The sequence below is a fragment of the Sminthopsis crassicaudata genome, chromosome 2 (assembly GCF_048593235.1).
Source record: "Sminthopsis crassicaudata isolate SCR6 chromosome 2, ASM4859323v1, whole genome shotgun sequence".
NCBI lineage: Eukaryota > Metazoa > Chordata > Mammalia > Dasyuromorphia > Dasyuridae > Sminthopsis > Sminthopsis crassicaudata.
In genome coordinates this window covers 683197616-683211707 of record NC_133618.1, presented here as the reverse complement: position 1 = coordinate 683211707, position 14092 = coordinate 683197616, and the positions used below count along the sequence as shown (strand labels likewise).

The 14092-nt window shown below is 55.8% G+C and overlaps 1 protein-coding gene across 4 annotated transcripts; it reads right to left on the bottom strand.

Annotated features, from left to right (window-relative positions):
* Window positions 1-2970: 2970 nt before the first annotated feature.
* Window positions 2971-6840, bottom strand: LOC141559126 (uncharacterized). Of its 4 annotated transcripts, none has more exons than XM_074297233.1 (3): window positions 6410-6840; window positions 4894-5124; window positions 2971-3296 (listed from the first exon to the last, which is right to left on the bottom strand). In XM_074297233.1, the coding sequence occupies exons 1-3, from the start codon at window positions 6726-6728 to the stop codon at window positions 3115-3117; spliced, it is 732 nt and encodes a 243-aa protein (XP_074153334.1). In that variant the 5' UTR covers window positions 6729-6840; the 3' UTR covers window positions 2971-3114. The 4 variants fall into 4 exon arrangements, with proteins under 4 accessions (XP_074153334.1, XP_074153336.1, XP_074153335.1 ...); XM_074297235.1 differs by having other exon boundaries at window positions 3037-3296; window positions 4894-5044; XM_074297234.1 differs by lacking the exon at window positions 2971-3296 and adding an exon at window positions 3304-3590.
* Between the last annotated feature and the right edge of the window lie 7252 nt (window positions 6841-14092).

Genomic DNA, 14092 nt, shown 5'->3' with positions numbered 1-14092 from the left:
GGAAGGAGGAAGGAAAAGAAGGGAAGGAAGGAAACAGCCACGGCAAGATGGTGGCGTGGGGAATCAGACCCATTCTAGATTATAAGGATATATTTTTGTGCAGAAATCCAGGAAGCAGAAGAGAAAAGCCCGACTTAGCCTTTTGGCTGAAGTGGAGAAGGTTTTGTCCCTGAGCTATATCAGACACCATCTAGAAAGAGAAAGCCGTTGTATAATTAAGGAAACAAATTACAAACCTTGCCCACAGGGATGGTGTGGTGGCAATGGGCCAGCTAGAGCTTATCACCTCCCCAAAATTGAGCACCTAAAACACCCTTGCCTTTCAGATAATTCCACCCACCCAGAACTTCTTTGGGGGATTGACTTCTTGCCCACGGGAAGAAGCTTTTTGCTGGGATGGAAAAGAGGGGTTTGGAAGAGAGAAGTGTGAGAAGTGACCCCAGGTGAATTTTCCTCACTCCTATCCCCTCATCTAATATTCATAGCGGCTCAACTTTACAAGTCAGGATGAGGTAATGCAAAAGGAGGATTGTACTAGCCCCTTTTGATGGGATGCTTCCAAATTTGCCGGAAGGAAATACTTCCGGGTTTGTAAAATGCAACCTTCGGATAGGTCCGATTATCTAGGAATCATTAGGGTAGCTTGGATATTGTCTTGGTCAATTAGTGAGCTCCCTTATCAGCAAATGGTGAGAAGAGAGGGGGGAGGGGGGACTCCGCTTTAGGGATAAAAGTTTTGTGCTTTGTTGAGTTCTTCACACTCCGCGTCGTAGCTGTTTGAGCCGGTGCCCTGCCTCCCGGGAAAGAATAAAGACTTTTTCTGATCTTCAATTCAGACTCTGAACTTTGGATTCTGGTGGGAGTTTTGCCCCCCCACTGACCCCAACTCTCTCAGTTTGTGATAAGCCGCAGTATTCTGACACACGTCCCTCAATATATAGTGGATTTTAAGAGAGGAAGCAGTGGATAGAGCCCCTGACCTGGAGCCAGGAAGGGCTGGGTTCAAGTGCCGCCCCAGACACTCGCCAGCTGTGTGACCCTGGACAAGTTACTTCACCCCGTTTGCCTCGGTTCCCCATCGGTAACATGGGGACACACTGGGGAAGGAAATGGCGAACGATTCCGGCCTCTTTACCCTCAGTGCTTTGGAGTCACTTGAGACAAATCAGGCCCAAGTGAATGACTCAACAACAAACGCAAGATTTCAGAGAACGAAGGGGAAGAACAAAGCTGGCTAGCGGGAGAAGCCCGCGTGGGGCACGCAGGAAGCGCTCCAGGTTGTCCAGAGCCCAGCACTGGAGGAGGGGGGCAGTGTAGGGGAGCCCACCAAGCGATTTAGGCATGGGGGGAAGCAAGGCCGCCAGGGACAGGCATGAGGGTCGTCACCGCTGCTGACTGGCAGCAGGTGTTCTCAAGTCTAGAAGGAGTGGAGTCTCAGAAGACATTTCTTAATCACTTCCTGTGGTCGGGGACCTCTTTGTCGTCAGCCCTCCTCCCTGACTCAGGACAGGTCACTCTCAGATCTGCAAAGGCAGGCTCAGTCCCAGGCCCTGGGGGCCTTCTGGACATTCTGGACCCCAGGGAGACAAGGTCTCCCCCCTGATATCCAAAGGAGAATTCCTTACCTTCCCTCCACCCCATCCCCATCTCTGTGGGAGACGTCAGGGTTGGGCTCTGAGCCTCAGCTCCCCCTCTCAACCCCCATATCTCTGGGGAAGCCGAATCCTGCCATTTCCCTGCCTCTGTCCCTTCTCAGCCCTCCTTCCCTAGCCAACACCTCAATTAGCCCCACCCCACCCCGGATCTCCTGGGAGCAGCTCATCCATGGCAAGGCTCTGCCCAGATAGACTCCCGTGGCTCCTCTGGACAAAATACACTCGGGCATTTTGAAAGTCCTTCCCCTTCTGGCCAGACCTACCTTTCCAGCATCGTCCCAGAGAGCCAGTCTGGTCCCATCTCTGGGCCCCCTACCTTGGGCGCCTTTCCTCTTCACCTCCACCTTATCATGGAGCCCTTCTTTCTTATGAAGAGGCAGCTTTCTCAGTCTCCCCAAATGACAGGAGCCTGCCTCCATCAACAGGTCGGGCTCTGGCTTCACTGCCCCCCCTCAGAATCCTAGGGGTCCCCCTAAGAGGGATCAACACCATTGATCTGAGCCCCTAGTTTAGGTATATCCCTCAGTGGTAGCCCACTAGTGAGTGCCCACATTAAAGTCAATTACATTTTAGAGAGGGAGATTTCCTTTTAAACACAGCAAGAACATTTCACCACAACACCTTGAGAATGTATTCTATCCTGGACCATCTTCGTGTCCAAGGAGGATCCCCACAGCTCCTACAAGGCTTTGCTCCTACTGAGGTCAGATCCAAATGGGACAAGTCCCATTCCCCAACAGGGAACCAACCAACTGATCACAGCCTATCAGCATTTATGAAAAAGGTGTAATTCTGGAGAAACTGAGGCAAGACACTATTTTAATAGTGGAGAATCTGGCCCCCAGCTGGCTGAATGGGACTCTTGTCTCAAAACATTCAGCAATTAATTCCAGAGATTTTTATAAGGCTCCAGCTATCAGGGAAACACAGGTGGGGGGAGGGGGAGAAACACTTAGTAAGTCCTAATTTCAGGAAGTCATAAGTTCTGATGAGTTGGTGGTGGAGCAGGAGGCAGGAAGTCGCATCCAGGTATTTGAGATAAGCCATGTGGAGCTGTATGAATGTGAGAGTGGCCAGAGCGCTGAGGCCCTCATTCTCAGTCCTAATGGCCAGGAAGTGGAGGGTGGGCATAGCATACTAACTCAGGGAAACTGAGGTATTTCAAAAGGAGGGGACCTGAAAGGGTCTCAGAGAAGATGGGATTTAAAGTGAGTTTTGAGGGAAGCCAGAAGCCCAGAGAGGCAGGAGGGGAGGCAGTCAGTGAAAGGCCCTGAGATGAGGGAGGAGGCAGGAGACTGGACCAGAGTAAAGTCGGTCAGTGAGCATTCATTAAGCACCATTCATTAAGGGGCAGTGATAGATCCTGCCCTCCAGGAGCGGGGGAGGTGGCCCGTGGAAGTGAGAGAGTCAGTCTGAGGCATCCCCCCTGACAATGAGATGAATGAGTTGAGCTCTTTCCTTAGGGAATTTTGGAGCTCCTGGTCGCAGGAGAGGGAGAGCAAGACGGGTTTCTAGGGGAAAAGGAGGTTATCCCAATAATGGACTTCCTGGGGCATGTGGAGAAATCGAGCAGAGAAGGCCCAGGCCCAGGACCACGGGTGAGATGTCTGGGCCAGCTGGCTCCAGAAGTGTTTGAGAAGCCTGGAAAAAAGAGATTTTCAACTTCAAGCTGGAGGATGGGAGCAACAGGGAGCCAAGGAGGTTTATTGAGGGTCTCCTGGAAGCTGGGTGGAGGGAGAGACTGATCCGGCAAAGCAACCACAAGTCAATGCCCTTAGCACCAGGCCTGACTCCCCCTCCTGCAATCTCTGAATCCCCTCAGATTACGGCTGGTTCCACCGCGCTGCTGACCCCCATTCTTGCATCTCCAACCAGACAGACTCAAGGAGTCCCACATGAAACGCCTGCTCTCATCTCTTCCAGGCTTCCCTGTTACTGAGACCGCCACCATGCACCCGGTCACCAGACCCATCACTCCTGGGCCCCAGCAGCCAGTCTCTGGCCACGGCCCAGCCTCCCCACCTCTACGCGAACCCCCTTCTCTCCAGCGGCACGGTAGCCGCTCAGAGGGCCCCTGAGCATGGGATTCAGTGCAGTCCCTTTGAGCCAGCAATGGCGCCCCAATATCTGGACCCCAAAAGGTTAAAAAACAAAAAGGAAAAAGGGCCTGTTTTTACAACAGTTCTTTTTGTGATGGCTGAGAACTAGAAGCCGAGGGGATGCCCATGGATGGGGAAGGGCTACCCAAGCTGGGCTATATGCTTGTAATGGAATACAAGGGGGGGGGGCAGAAGAACCTGGAAGGATTCCCATGAACTAATGCTAAGTGAAGTGAGCAGGACCGGGAGCTCACTGCCTCCGGGCAGCGACTGTGAGGCTGCCCGGTCCGAGGCTCGGCTGTCCCCGCAATGCTGAGCTCTCCGCTTCCCAGAGAGGGAATGCTGGACGAAGCGCGCTAGTTTTCTCCTTCCTTCCTTCCTTTCTTTTTTGTTCGTCTTCATGAAAAAAAAAAGCCTGATCTGGAAAGATTTTACATGCTTACCCATATCTAACTTGCATCAGACTGCTTATGATATGGGGAAGGGGGAGAGGAGAGAGGAATAGAACTTGGAACTCAAAACAGAAAAACAAGCATGGAAATTATTTTTACAAGTAATTAAGAAATGAAATGTTATTTAAAAATTTAAAACAAACTTCCCACTTATGGGGAGAGAGAGGGGAGACACACAGAGACAGATGAAGAGACAGAGAAGGAGAGACAGATAGAGACAGGCAGCCTTGGCACTTCTGAAGGGAGAGTTTGGGATGAAAAAGGCCGACTATTGGAAGAACTACCCCGTGAGGGAGGGGTAATGCGTTCCTTGGGCCGCCTGCTTGGGCGTGTTGGGGGAGGATGCTCCAGAGGCTGCCTCTAACTCGGATAATTGGGATTCCGAGAGCCCGTCCCCTCCATGCATCTCTGATGGACTTTTCATTCCTTGGTGTTTGCTTCTGTCCCTTAAACTGAACTGAACCATCGCCGCTTTTGAAGGGAAATCGTGGGTCGGGGAGGGGCCAGGAGGCCATTCCTCCCCCCCAGCAGGGTTTCCGGCTTTGCCCACACTCGTCGGGTTGCCCGCTGGGACCCCGGCCCTGCTGACCCGGGCAGGCCCTCGGATCCCTCATTCAGCCCGATTCTCTGTGAAACTCGGGAAGGAGGCTGCATCTGAGTAAAGGGCCGGGAGCCGGCTCTCCTCACCTGGCCCGTCTCCTCCGCCGCCGAGCCCAGCCTTCTCCTGCACCCAGGGCCTCGGGAAGGCCTTGTGTCTCCTCCTGAAGAGGACCCGCCGGGCTTCGGACCCTTGATGGCGCCTCCCAGGTCTCGGTCTCTGGCCACTGGACCCGGGCGACTGCAGGAGAGAGTGGGGTCCAAGACTGCAACTGCTCCGCCTCGATGAAATCCAAGTCAAGGCACCCCCTGACGACACCGCTGGGAGGAGGAACAGCAGCAGGCGTCCGGGCCTGGAGGAGCACCCAGCGCCTCCCAGCTCCTGCTCCCAGGCCGGCCCGGGACATGCTGCCCCCCCCAACCCATTCCATTCCCACCACCGACTGCCCAAGAGGCTATTCCCGAGCTTTGGCCGGCTCCTCAGGCTCCCCGGCCCCTCCTCACCTCCTCCTCTCAAGAAGAGCTGAGCCCCCTCCTCACTTTCTCTGGCCAGCCTTGTGACCTCCAGAAAGGCTTCCACCCACCCTTAGAGCCTCCCTTTGCTTCTCTGTAAAATGAGGGGAGGGGCCCTGGGGTGTTCACAGTCGGAGCCCCCAGGCCCAAAGCCGGTCGGGGGCATTCTCCGGAGCCGGGCCTGACCCCGTGATTAGGAAATATTTGACAACAACACAAGCAAAGCCCCAGAGGCTCCAGGGAGGCAGAGTCTACCATGAGCTCACCGGGATTCTGATCTGGCTTTTGGTTCTTTGAGGGTCACAGCGGTTCTGGGCCGACCATGTGCCGGCCAGTACCTCAAGGGGCTAGAGCTGGGAAACCTCCCGGGCTGCACGGGCTCTTTCCAAGCACTTATTTCCTTTTCCTTCCACTGCCCACTCTCCCTCCCGTTCAGGAAGAAGAAAGAGAAGCAGAAGCCAGGGAGGCAAAAAGAAAGAGATAAAAAGACAGGAGAGAATGAGACAGAGAGAGAGAGACAGAAGGGAGCAAGGAAGGAAGGAGGGAAGGAAGGAGGGGAGAGAGGAAGGAAGGAAGGAAGGAAGGAAGGAAGGAAGGAAGGAAGGAAGGAAGGAAGGAAGGAAGGAAGGAAGGAAGGAAGGAAGGAAGGAAAGGAAGAAAGGAAAGGAAGGAAGGAAGGAAAGAAGGAAGGAGGGAGGGAGGGAAGGAAGGTGGATCTTTCCTAATAGGACACACAGCCAAGCACAGCCAGGCCCAGCCTCCCATCCTGCATCTCTCCCCGGGAGGCAGGGTCCTTTCCCGCTCTGGGTCGGGGATTGGTCACTGGTTTGATCTACGTCCTGGGTTGTTTTTCTCTACTCCTCAGCCACAGCAGCGCCACCCCTGCCCCCTTCCTTTGGGTCCGTGGGCTCTTCGCCTTTAGTTTTTCTGACACAAACCAAGCCTGGACTAGGGTGTCCCTGCGCCTTTCTCCGCTTTCTCTGGGGATCGCGCCAGCAGTCCGGGTGGGCGCCCACCTCCCGGAGCACCCCCCGCCTCTGGCACCCTGAGGGGCAGGGCCTTGGCTCCCTTCCTTCCCAGCCTGCCCCCTCACATCCTTGGGCCGCTGTCTGGCCCCGGTGACTCAGCCCCAGCCGCTGCTCTCTTTTCTCACAGCTCAGATGAATCTGCAGGATCTTGTGGTCGGCCTTCTGGGTAATCATCAGCTCACTTCTTCCTTCCTGGCTCGGGACGCTCCTGTCATCAGCCTGTTCCCGGAAGGCCGGCCGGCTGGGGGGTCCCCACTGGCTGGGTGAGTGACAGGGGGCAGCCGGAGGCGGGGGGCACCGGGGTGCCCCTGCAGCTCCCTCGAGGGTGGCCATAGGCTTTGGATGCACCGCAAGGTGGGCCTGGTAGGAGTCCCAGATCCACATCGGGATAGCCAAGGTGGGCCCGGACCCAGCAATCCCTGCGGCTGCTCCCTCCAGATGGTGGGGAGTCGGCCCAGCTCACACGTGGGCCCCCTTTCCCTGGGGGTGCCGAAGGGATTTAAAGCTGGAGGCCTTTCCTGGGCCCTGCGGTACCTCGGGCCTGGCGCCTGCCGCAGGTTCTGGACCCCGGAAGTCACCTCCTCTGTCCTGCCCCTTTGCACAATATCCTTCCGTCTCACTCTCCCCTCCTTCCTCCCCACACTTCCTGTTTAAGGGCGATATTGAAGAGCTGAGTAATGAGATTCTCCCAATGACCCGAGAAGCCCGTCCCAGGCTCAGCGCCCCCATCACCAAGGGCAGGACGAGGGCAGGGGACCTGGGCCCCCCCGCCCGTGCCCAGAGTGCGGCCGCTCCCTGCCTGACTCGGTTTCCTCATCTGTCAAACAGGGGCAAACCGCTCTACCCCCCAACCTGATGTGAGGATCACCTGAGGTCACGTTTTGGAGCCCAGTGCCTGGTCCACAGCAGGCGCTACACGGATGCTGGCTCTTATCACTGTCACCCCGGCTTGGCCACAGAACGGAGCCCCCCCTCCCGTACTCCCAAGACAAGGGCCCTTTCCCTTACTCCTCCTGGTCCCAGAAAGAGGGAAGATATGGGGGAGGGCAGAGCTCAAAGCATGGGGCTGCGCTGGGAGGGAGGCCAGAGACCAGGGATCTGTGGGGTCCAGCGGGGCTGGGGGGGCCCTCTAACAGGACTCGGAGATCCTGGGGGGATTGGACAGGAAGCAGACCGGCCAGGCCCCAGGCCCAGCCCTAGCCCAGATGGCTGCGGAGGGGGAGGGGGAGATGGCCCGGCATCAGCGGCCTCCCCCCCATGGGCCCGGGCACCAGGGACCTCGTGGAACTTTGCTCAGCCCTTCTCTGCATCTCCAAGAATGACGCTGCTGCCGCCCCTTCCTCCCGGACTTTCTCCTTACTGTACCCCACAGCACCCCGACTCCCCCAACTGTCTCGGTGTACCCCACAGCACCCCGACTTCCCCCACTGTTTCCATGTACCCCACAGCACCCCGACTCCCCCCACTGTCTGGGTGTACCCCACAGCACCCCGACTCCCCCCACTGTCTGGGTGTACCCCACAGCACCCCAACTCTCCCCACTGTTTCCGTGTATCCCACAGCACCCCGACTTCCCCCACTGTCTCAGTGTACCCCACAGCAGCCACTCTCCTGACCCCTGCAGTCTCAGCTCACCTCTGTAGAACTAATGGCTAACCCCCCCATCTCCAGCCACTTGCAGAACCCGCTCCTCCAACACCCCACTCCTTGAATTCCATTTTATTTTTTAAGAGGCTGCACGATTTTAACATTTTACAAACTTAGAGAGGAAGCAGGAACTATTATTCTTAAAGTCTAAATGTGCAAATGCGTGCTCCCTTGGCAATGCCTCCAGCTGGGGCCCCCAGGAGCCCCCACCCCTGTATCCCAGGAGCCCCCACCCCTGTGCCCCGGGAGCCCCCACCCCTGTATCCCAGGAGCCCCGACCCCTGTGCCCCGGGAGCCCCCACCCCTGTGTCCCGGGAGCCCCCACCCCTGTGCCCCGGGAGCCCCCACCCCTGTATCCCAGGAGCCCCCACCCCTGTGTCCCGGGAGCCCCCACCCCTGTGCCCCGGGAGCCCCCACCCCTGTATCCCAGGAGCCCCCACCCCTGTGCCCCGGGAGCCCCCACCCCTGTATCCCAGGAGCCCCCACCCCTGTGTCCCGGGAGCCCCCACCCCTGTGCCCCAGGAGCCCCCACCCCTGTATCCCAGGAGCCCCCACCCCTGTGCCCCGGGAGCCCCCACCCCTGTGCCCCGGGAGCCCCCACCCCTGTATCCCAGGAGCCCCCACCCCTGTGCCCCGGGAGCCCCCACCCCTGTGTCCCGGGAGCCCCCACCCCTGTGCCCCGGGAGCCCCCACCCCTGTGCCCCAGGAGCTCCCACCGCTGTATCCCAGGAGCCCCCACCCCTGTGCCCCGGGAGCCCCCACCCCTGTGCCCCGGGAGCCCCCACCCCTGTATCCCAGGAGCCCCCACCCCTGTGCCCCGGGAGCCCCCACCCCTGTGCCCCAGGAGCCCCCACCCCTGTATCCCGGGAGCCCCCACCCCTGTGTCCCGGGAGCCCCCACCCCTGTGCCCCGGGAGCCCCCACCCCTGCCCATTGTGCTTGGGCTTGGGGGGCAGGGGGGGACAGTGTAAATCTTTAATCTAGATCAAGGCTTCTTGAACCTTGGCCATGGGACACTCCTTTTTTGTCCAAGAAATTTTGACTTGCCTCGGGGTATGTAGGTTTATAAAATACAAATCAAACATTTATTGGGGATAAATCTTTTTTTTTTTCCCCTGAGGCTGGGGTTAAGTGACTTGCCCAGGGTCACACAGCTAGGAAGTGTTAAGTGTCTGAGACCAGATTTGAACTCGGGTCTTCCTGAATTCAAGGCTGGTGCTCTCTCCACTGCGCCCCCTAGCTGCCCCTTATTGGGGATAAATCTTAATTTCACGACTCCCCCCTTCAGTTACAAGACCCCACAGGGGGCGAGAGCCACAGTTTGAGGGGCTAGAGTCTGGACCCCCGCTGAGGGTGGTCTGTCACCAAAGGCTCCGTCCCCCAGCCCCTCATTAGAATAAAACACCCATTCTTCGGATTCATTGTTAACCAATCAGAGTTGATCGCCAGCTGTTGGGACACTCGTTCTTCCCGGTATATAAGCATTAAAGGGCCACAAGGATCCATCTTTGGTTTAAAAAAGGCAGCCAAATGAGCGATCCTTTTATAGACTCCAAGCAATAATAATCAAAGGATTCATTACCCAGAGACTCTGCCCCTTGAACTTTGTAACCGGCCCATTTGGGACATGGCTTTCTTTTGGCTTTCTCTTTGGGCTTATTGGATTGACTAAATGCTCCTTTAGCAGAGTTCTGACTGCAGGAGGCCGGCTGGGTATACCCTCGCCATCTGCAGTGTGATGGTGTTACAAACCCACCGTTTCTGGTCACAATGCTGAGCCTCTCAGCGCCCAGGAAGTAGCAGGGAAGGTCAGGCTTGTGGATCACTAGGCAAGGAAGGGCCCTTGAAGCCTCATTTTGCAGAGTAGGAAACTGAGTCCCAGAAAGGGGAAGAGGCAGATCAGGACTAGGAAGTCTTTGCATCCTTCTGGAAAGCGGGTGTAGATGTGGAATTTTTCTCCTCCAGCCACTTCCTGACTCTTCATGGGAGGGGGGGGAAGACAGGCACACCATCTTGGGCTGGGGGGTTGTGTGGCCGTTGGGGACAAAAAGGGGGGGCCCAGGACCCAGGCAGTGGGCTGGGGTTGAGAAGGCACTGTCTGACGAAAGTTTGAAGACAAGGATCCTAACGTCCAGCCAAATGGCTGGCCAGATTTTGGACACCTCCACCTTGTCTCATTTCCTTGACCAACTCATTGTTCAACTGGTCAAGCCAAGTCTCTGTTCTCATGGACTCTGTGATCTTCTCGAGAAGAATCTCCCGCTCCTCTAGTCTGGGGGAGGAATCGGGGCACATCGGGACGCGAGAGGGACGGCCGCAGAGGGACCTTGGGGTCAATGCGAGCAGCCCTGCCCCTGGGGTGGGCACATTGGCCTGGGAGTCACGAGGTTCGGTCCAGGAAATATTTCTTAGAATGAATATTACTGTATTAGATACTGAGACCAAAACAACACTGCCCTGCCCTCACGGAGCCGAACTTGTGCTGCCCCCGCGGAGCATCGGTCCTGCCCGGGGCCAGGGAGCGCTCTTGTCCGGGACGAGGATGGCGCCGAGACAGGAGGGTCCCCAAATTTGTGCATGTGAAGGGTGGAAGGATGGCTGACCTGCTGGACAGCAGCCTGGAGAACTGAAGTGACCCCAGCGGTCACCGGGACAAGCAGAAAGTCTTCTCAATGGAGTCACGCCCTCCTCTGTGGGGGAGTGCCCTCCTTTGAGGCAGATTGCAGCCCATTCCTGCTTGCCCATGCTGTTACCTTCATGAACGCCCCCCCCCCCCCCATGACAAAATCCACTGAATCGGGATAAAAGTGCTCCCTTCTCTTCGATCTCTTAGCTTTCTAAATGGAGGGGGAGGCTTGGCTCGAAAAGTTCACACCTCCTTTCATGCAGAAATGATCCCTGGGGGATGAGTCACAAACTCAAAGGGAAATGAAATCATTCCAGTCCCAGCTCAGCCCGACTCTTGGGGGATCTTGGGCGAATGGTCCCCATTTTCTCATCTGTGAAACAAGGGAGACCTTCTACTTCCCCATCTCCCCTCCCCCAACGTCCAGAGTGGTTCCTGAAGTCACCTTCTGCCTTACTGAGAGGCGAATGTCCTGGGGGAGGGGGCTTGTTCACCCAGCCCTGGCCAGGCCCCAGCATCGGGCTTCGGGGATGTTGAGAGAGGGCCCCCCAGAGGACCAGCGCTGGTTAACAGGACAGTGAAGGACGCAGATGGTGCCATCTTGGGGTTAGGAAAAGGACCTGGAGAAGTGGACCTGGGAGAAGAGCTGCAGGAATACGGAAGGGGGACAGAGGAGACATAAGAGTTTTCTTCTTGACTGGGGTTTGGGGGGCGCCACAGGAGGTTGCCAGGAGGCAGATCTGGATCTCTGAACAAACTTCCTCCCCCGGGGGCTGTCCCGTCATGGAAGGGGTCCCCCCCCAAGCAGGGCAAGGCCCCCAGACACGTCCAGGGTTCAGGTGCAGGCTGGACAGGTGACTGCCCCTTCATTTCCAGTCTGGACTAAGCTCTAGGGAGGAAGCTGAGGCAAGAGCCACGACTTCCTGCTCCTCTCACCTAGCCTGCAGAGGCCCAGCTTTGCTCCCCTAGGATTAGGGCAGGAATTGAATGAGGGAGAGGAGTGGGGGCCTCATGGACTTCTGCTTCCTTCTTGTTTGTCTGGGTCTCTGTTTATCTGTTTCAGTCTCTCTCTGTTCTATCCCCGTTTCTGTATCTGTTCTATCCGTGTTTTGGCCTCTGTTCTATCCATGTTCCGGTCTCTGTTCTATCCGTGTTTTGGCCTCTGTTCTATCCATGTTCCGGTCTCTGTTCTATCTGTGTTTTGGCCTCTGTTCTATCCATGTTCCGGTCTCTGTTCTATCCGTGTTTTGGCCTCTGTTCTATCCGTGTTCTGGTCTCTGTTCTATCCGTGTTTCGGTCTCTGTTCTATCCATGTTCCGGTCTCTGTTCTATCCGTGTTTTGGCCTCTGTTCTATCCGTGTTCTGGTCTCTGTTCTATCCGTGTTTCGGCCTCTGTTCTACCCGTGTTTGGGTCTCTGTTCTATCCGTGTTTCGGCCTCTGTTCTATCCGTGTTTCGGTCTCTGTTCTATCCGTGTTTGGGTCTCTGCTCTATCCATGTTCCGGTCTCTGTTCTATCCGTGTTTGGGTCTCTGTTCTATCCATGTTCCGGTCTCTGTTCTATCCGTGTTTGGGTCTCCGTTCTATCCGCGTTTGAGTCTCTGTTCTATCCGTGTTTTGGCCTCTGTTCTATCTGTGTTTTGGCCTCTGTTCTATCCATGTTCCGGTCTCTGTTCTATCCGCGTTTGGGTCTCTGTTCTATCCATGTTCCGGTCTCTGTTCTATCCGCGTTTGGGTCTCCTTTCTATCCATGTTCCGGTCTCTGTTCTATCTGTGTTTTGGCCTCTGTTCTATCCGTGTTTGGGTCTCTGTTCTATCCATGTTCCGGTCTCTGTTCTATCCGTGTTTCGGCCTCTGTTCTATCCGTGTTTCGGCCTCTGTTCTATCCGTGTTCTGGTCTCTGTTCTATCCGCGTTTGGGTCTCTGTTCTATCCGTGTTTGGGTCTCTGTTCTATCCGTGTCTGGGTCTCTGTTCTATCCGTGTTCCGGTCTCTGTTCTATCCGTGTCTGGGTCTCTGTTCCATCCGTGTTTCGGCCTCTGTTCTATCCGTGTCTGGGTCTCTGTTCTACCCGTGTTTGGGTCTCTGTTCTATCCGTGTTTCGGCCTCTGTTCTACCCGTGTCTGGGTCTCTGTTCTATCCGTGTTTCGGCCTCTGTTCTATCCATGTTCCGGTCTCTGTTCTATCCGTGTTTTGGCCTCTGTTCTATCCATGTTCCGGTCTCTGTTCTATCTGTGTTTTGGCCTCTGTTCTATCCATGTTCCGGTCTCTGTTCTATCCGTGTTTTGGCCTCTGTTCTATCCGTGTTCTGGTCTCTGTTCTATCCGTGTTTCGGTCTCTGTTCTATCCATGTTCCGGTCTCTGTTCTATCCGTGTTTTGGCCTCTGTTCTATCCGTGTTCTGGTCTCTGTTCTATCCGTGTTTCGGCCTCTGTTCTACCCGTGTTTGGGTCTCTGTTCTATCCGTGTTTCGGCCTCTGTTCTATCCGTGTTTCGGTCTCTGTTCTATCCGTGTTTGGGTCTCTGCTCTATCCATGTTCCGGTCTCTGTTCTATCCGTGTTTGGGTCTCTGTTCTATCCATGTTCCGGTCTCTGTTCTATCCGTGTTTGGGTCTCCGTTCTATCCGCGTTTGAGTCTCTGTTCTATCCGTGTTTTGGCCTCTGTTCTATCTGTGTTTTGGCCTCTGTTCTATCCATGTTCCGGTCTCTGTTCTATCCGCGTTTGGGTCTCTGTTCTATCCATGTTCCGGTCTCTGTTCTATCCGCGTTTGGGTCTCCTTTCTATCCATGTTCCGGTCTCTGTTCTATCTGTGTTTTGGCCTCTGTTCTATCCGTGTTTGGGTCTCTGTTCTATCCATGTTCCGGTCTCTGTTCTATCCGTGTTTCGGCCTCTGTTCTATCCGTGTTTCGGCCTCTGTTCTATCCGTGTTCTGGTCTCTGTTCTATCCGCGTTTGGGTCTCTGTTCTATCCGTGTTTGGGTCTCTGTTCTATCCGTGTCTGGGTCTCTGTTCTATCCGTGTTCCGGTCTCTGTTCTATCCGTGTCTGGGTCTCTGTTCCATCCGTGTTTCGGCCTCTGTTCTATCCGTGTCTGGGTCTCTGTTCTACCCGTGTTTGGGTCTCTGTTCTATCCGTGTTTCGGCCTCTGTTCTACCCGTGTCTGGGTCTCTGTTCTATCCGTGTTTCGGCCTCTGTTCTATCCGTGTCTGGGTCTCTGTTCCATCCGTGTTTCGGCCTCTGTTCTATCCGTGTCTGGGTCTCTGTTCTACCCGTGTTTGGGTCTCTGTTCTATCCGTGTTTCGGCCTCTGTTCTACCCGTGTTTGGGTCTCTGTTCTATCCGTGTTTCGGCCTCTGTTCTACCCGTGTCTGGGTCTCTGTTCTATCCGTGTTTCGGCCTCTGTTCTATCCCCGTTTCTGTATCTGTTCTATCTGCGTTTGGGTCTCTGTTCTATCCGTGTCTGGGTCTCTGTTCTATCCGTG

Excerpts from the sequence above, each read along its gene's own strand:
- LOC141559126 (XM_074297233.1), bottom strand. The coding sequence starts at position 6,728 with ATGTGGATCTGGGACTCCTACCAGGCCCACCTTGCGGTGCATCCAAAG. Across the intron at positions 5,125-6,409 it reads CCAGACAGCGGCCCAAGGAT|CGGTGTCGTCAGGGGGTGCC; the intron begins GTGAGGGGGCAG and ends TCCTCCTCCCAG. Across the intron at positions 3,297-4,893 it reads CGGCGGAGGAGACGGGCCAG|GCTTCTCAAACACTTCTGGA; the intron begins GTGAGGAGAGCC and ends TCTTTTTTCCAG.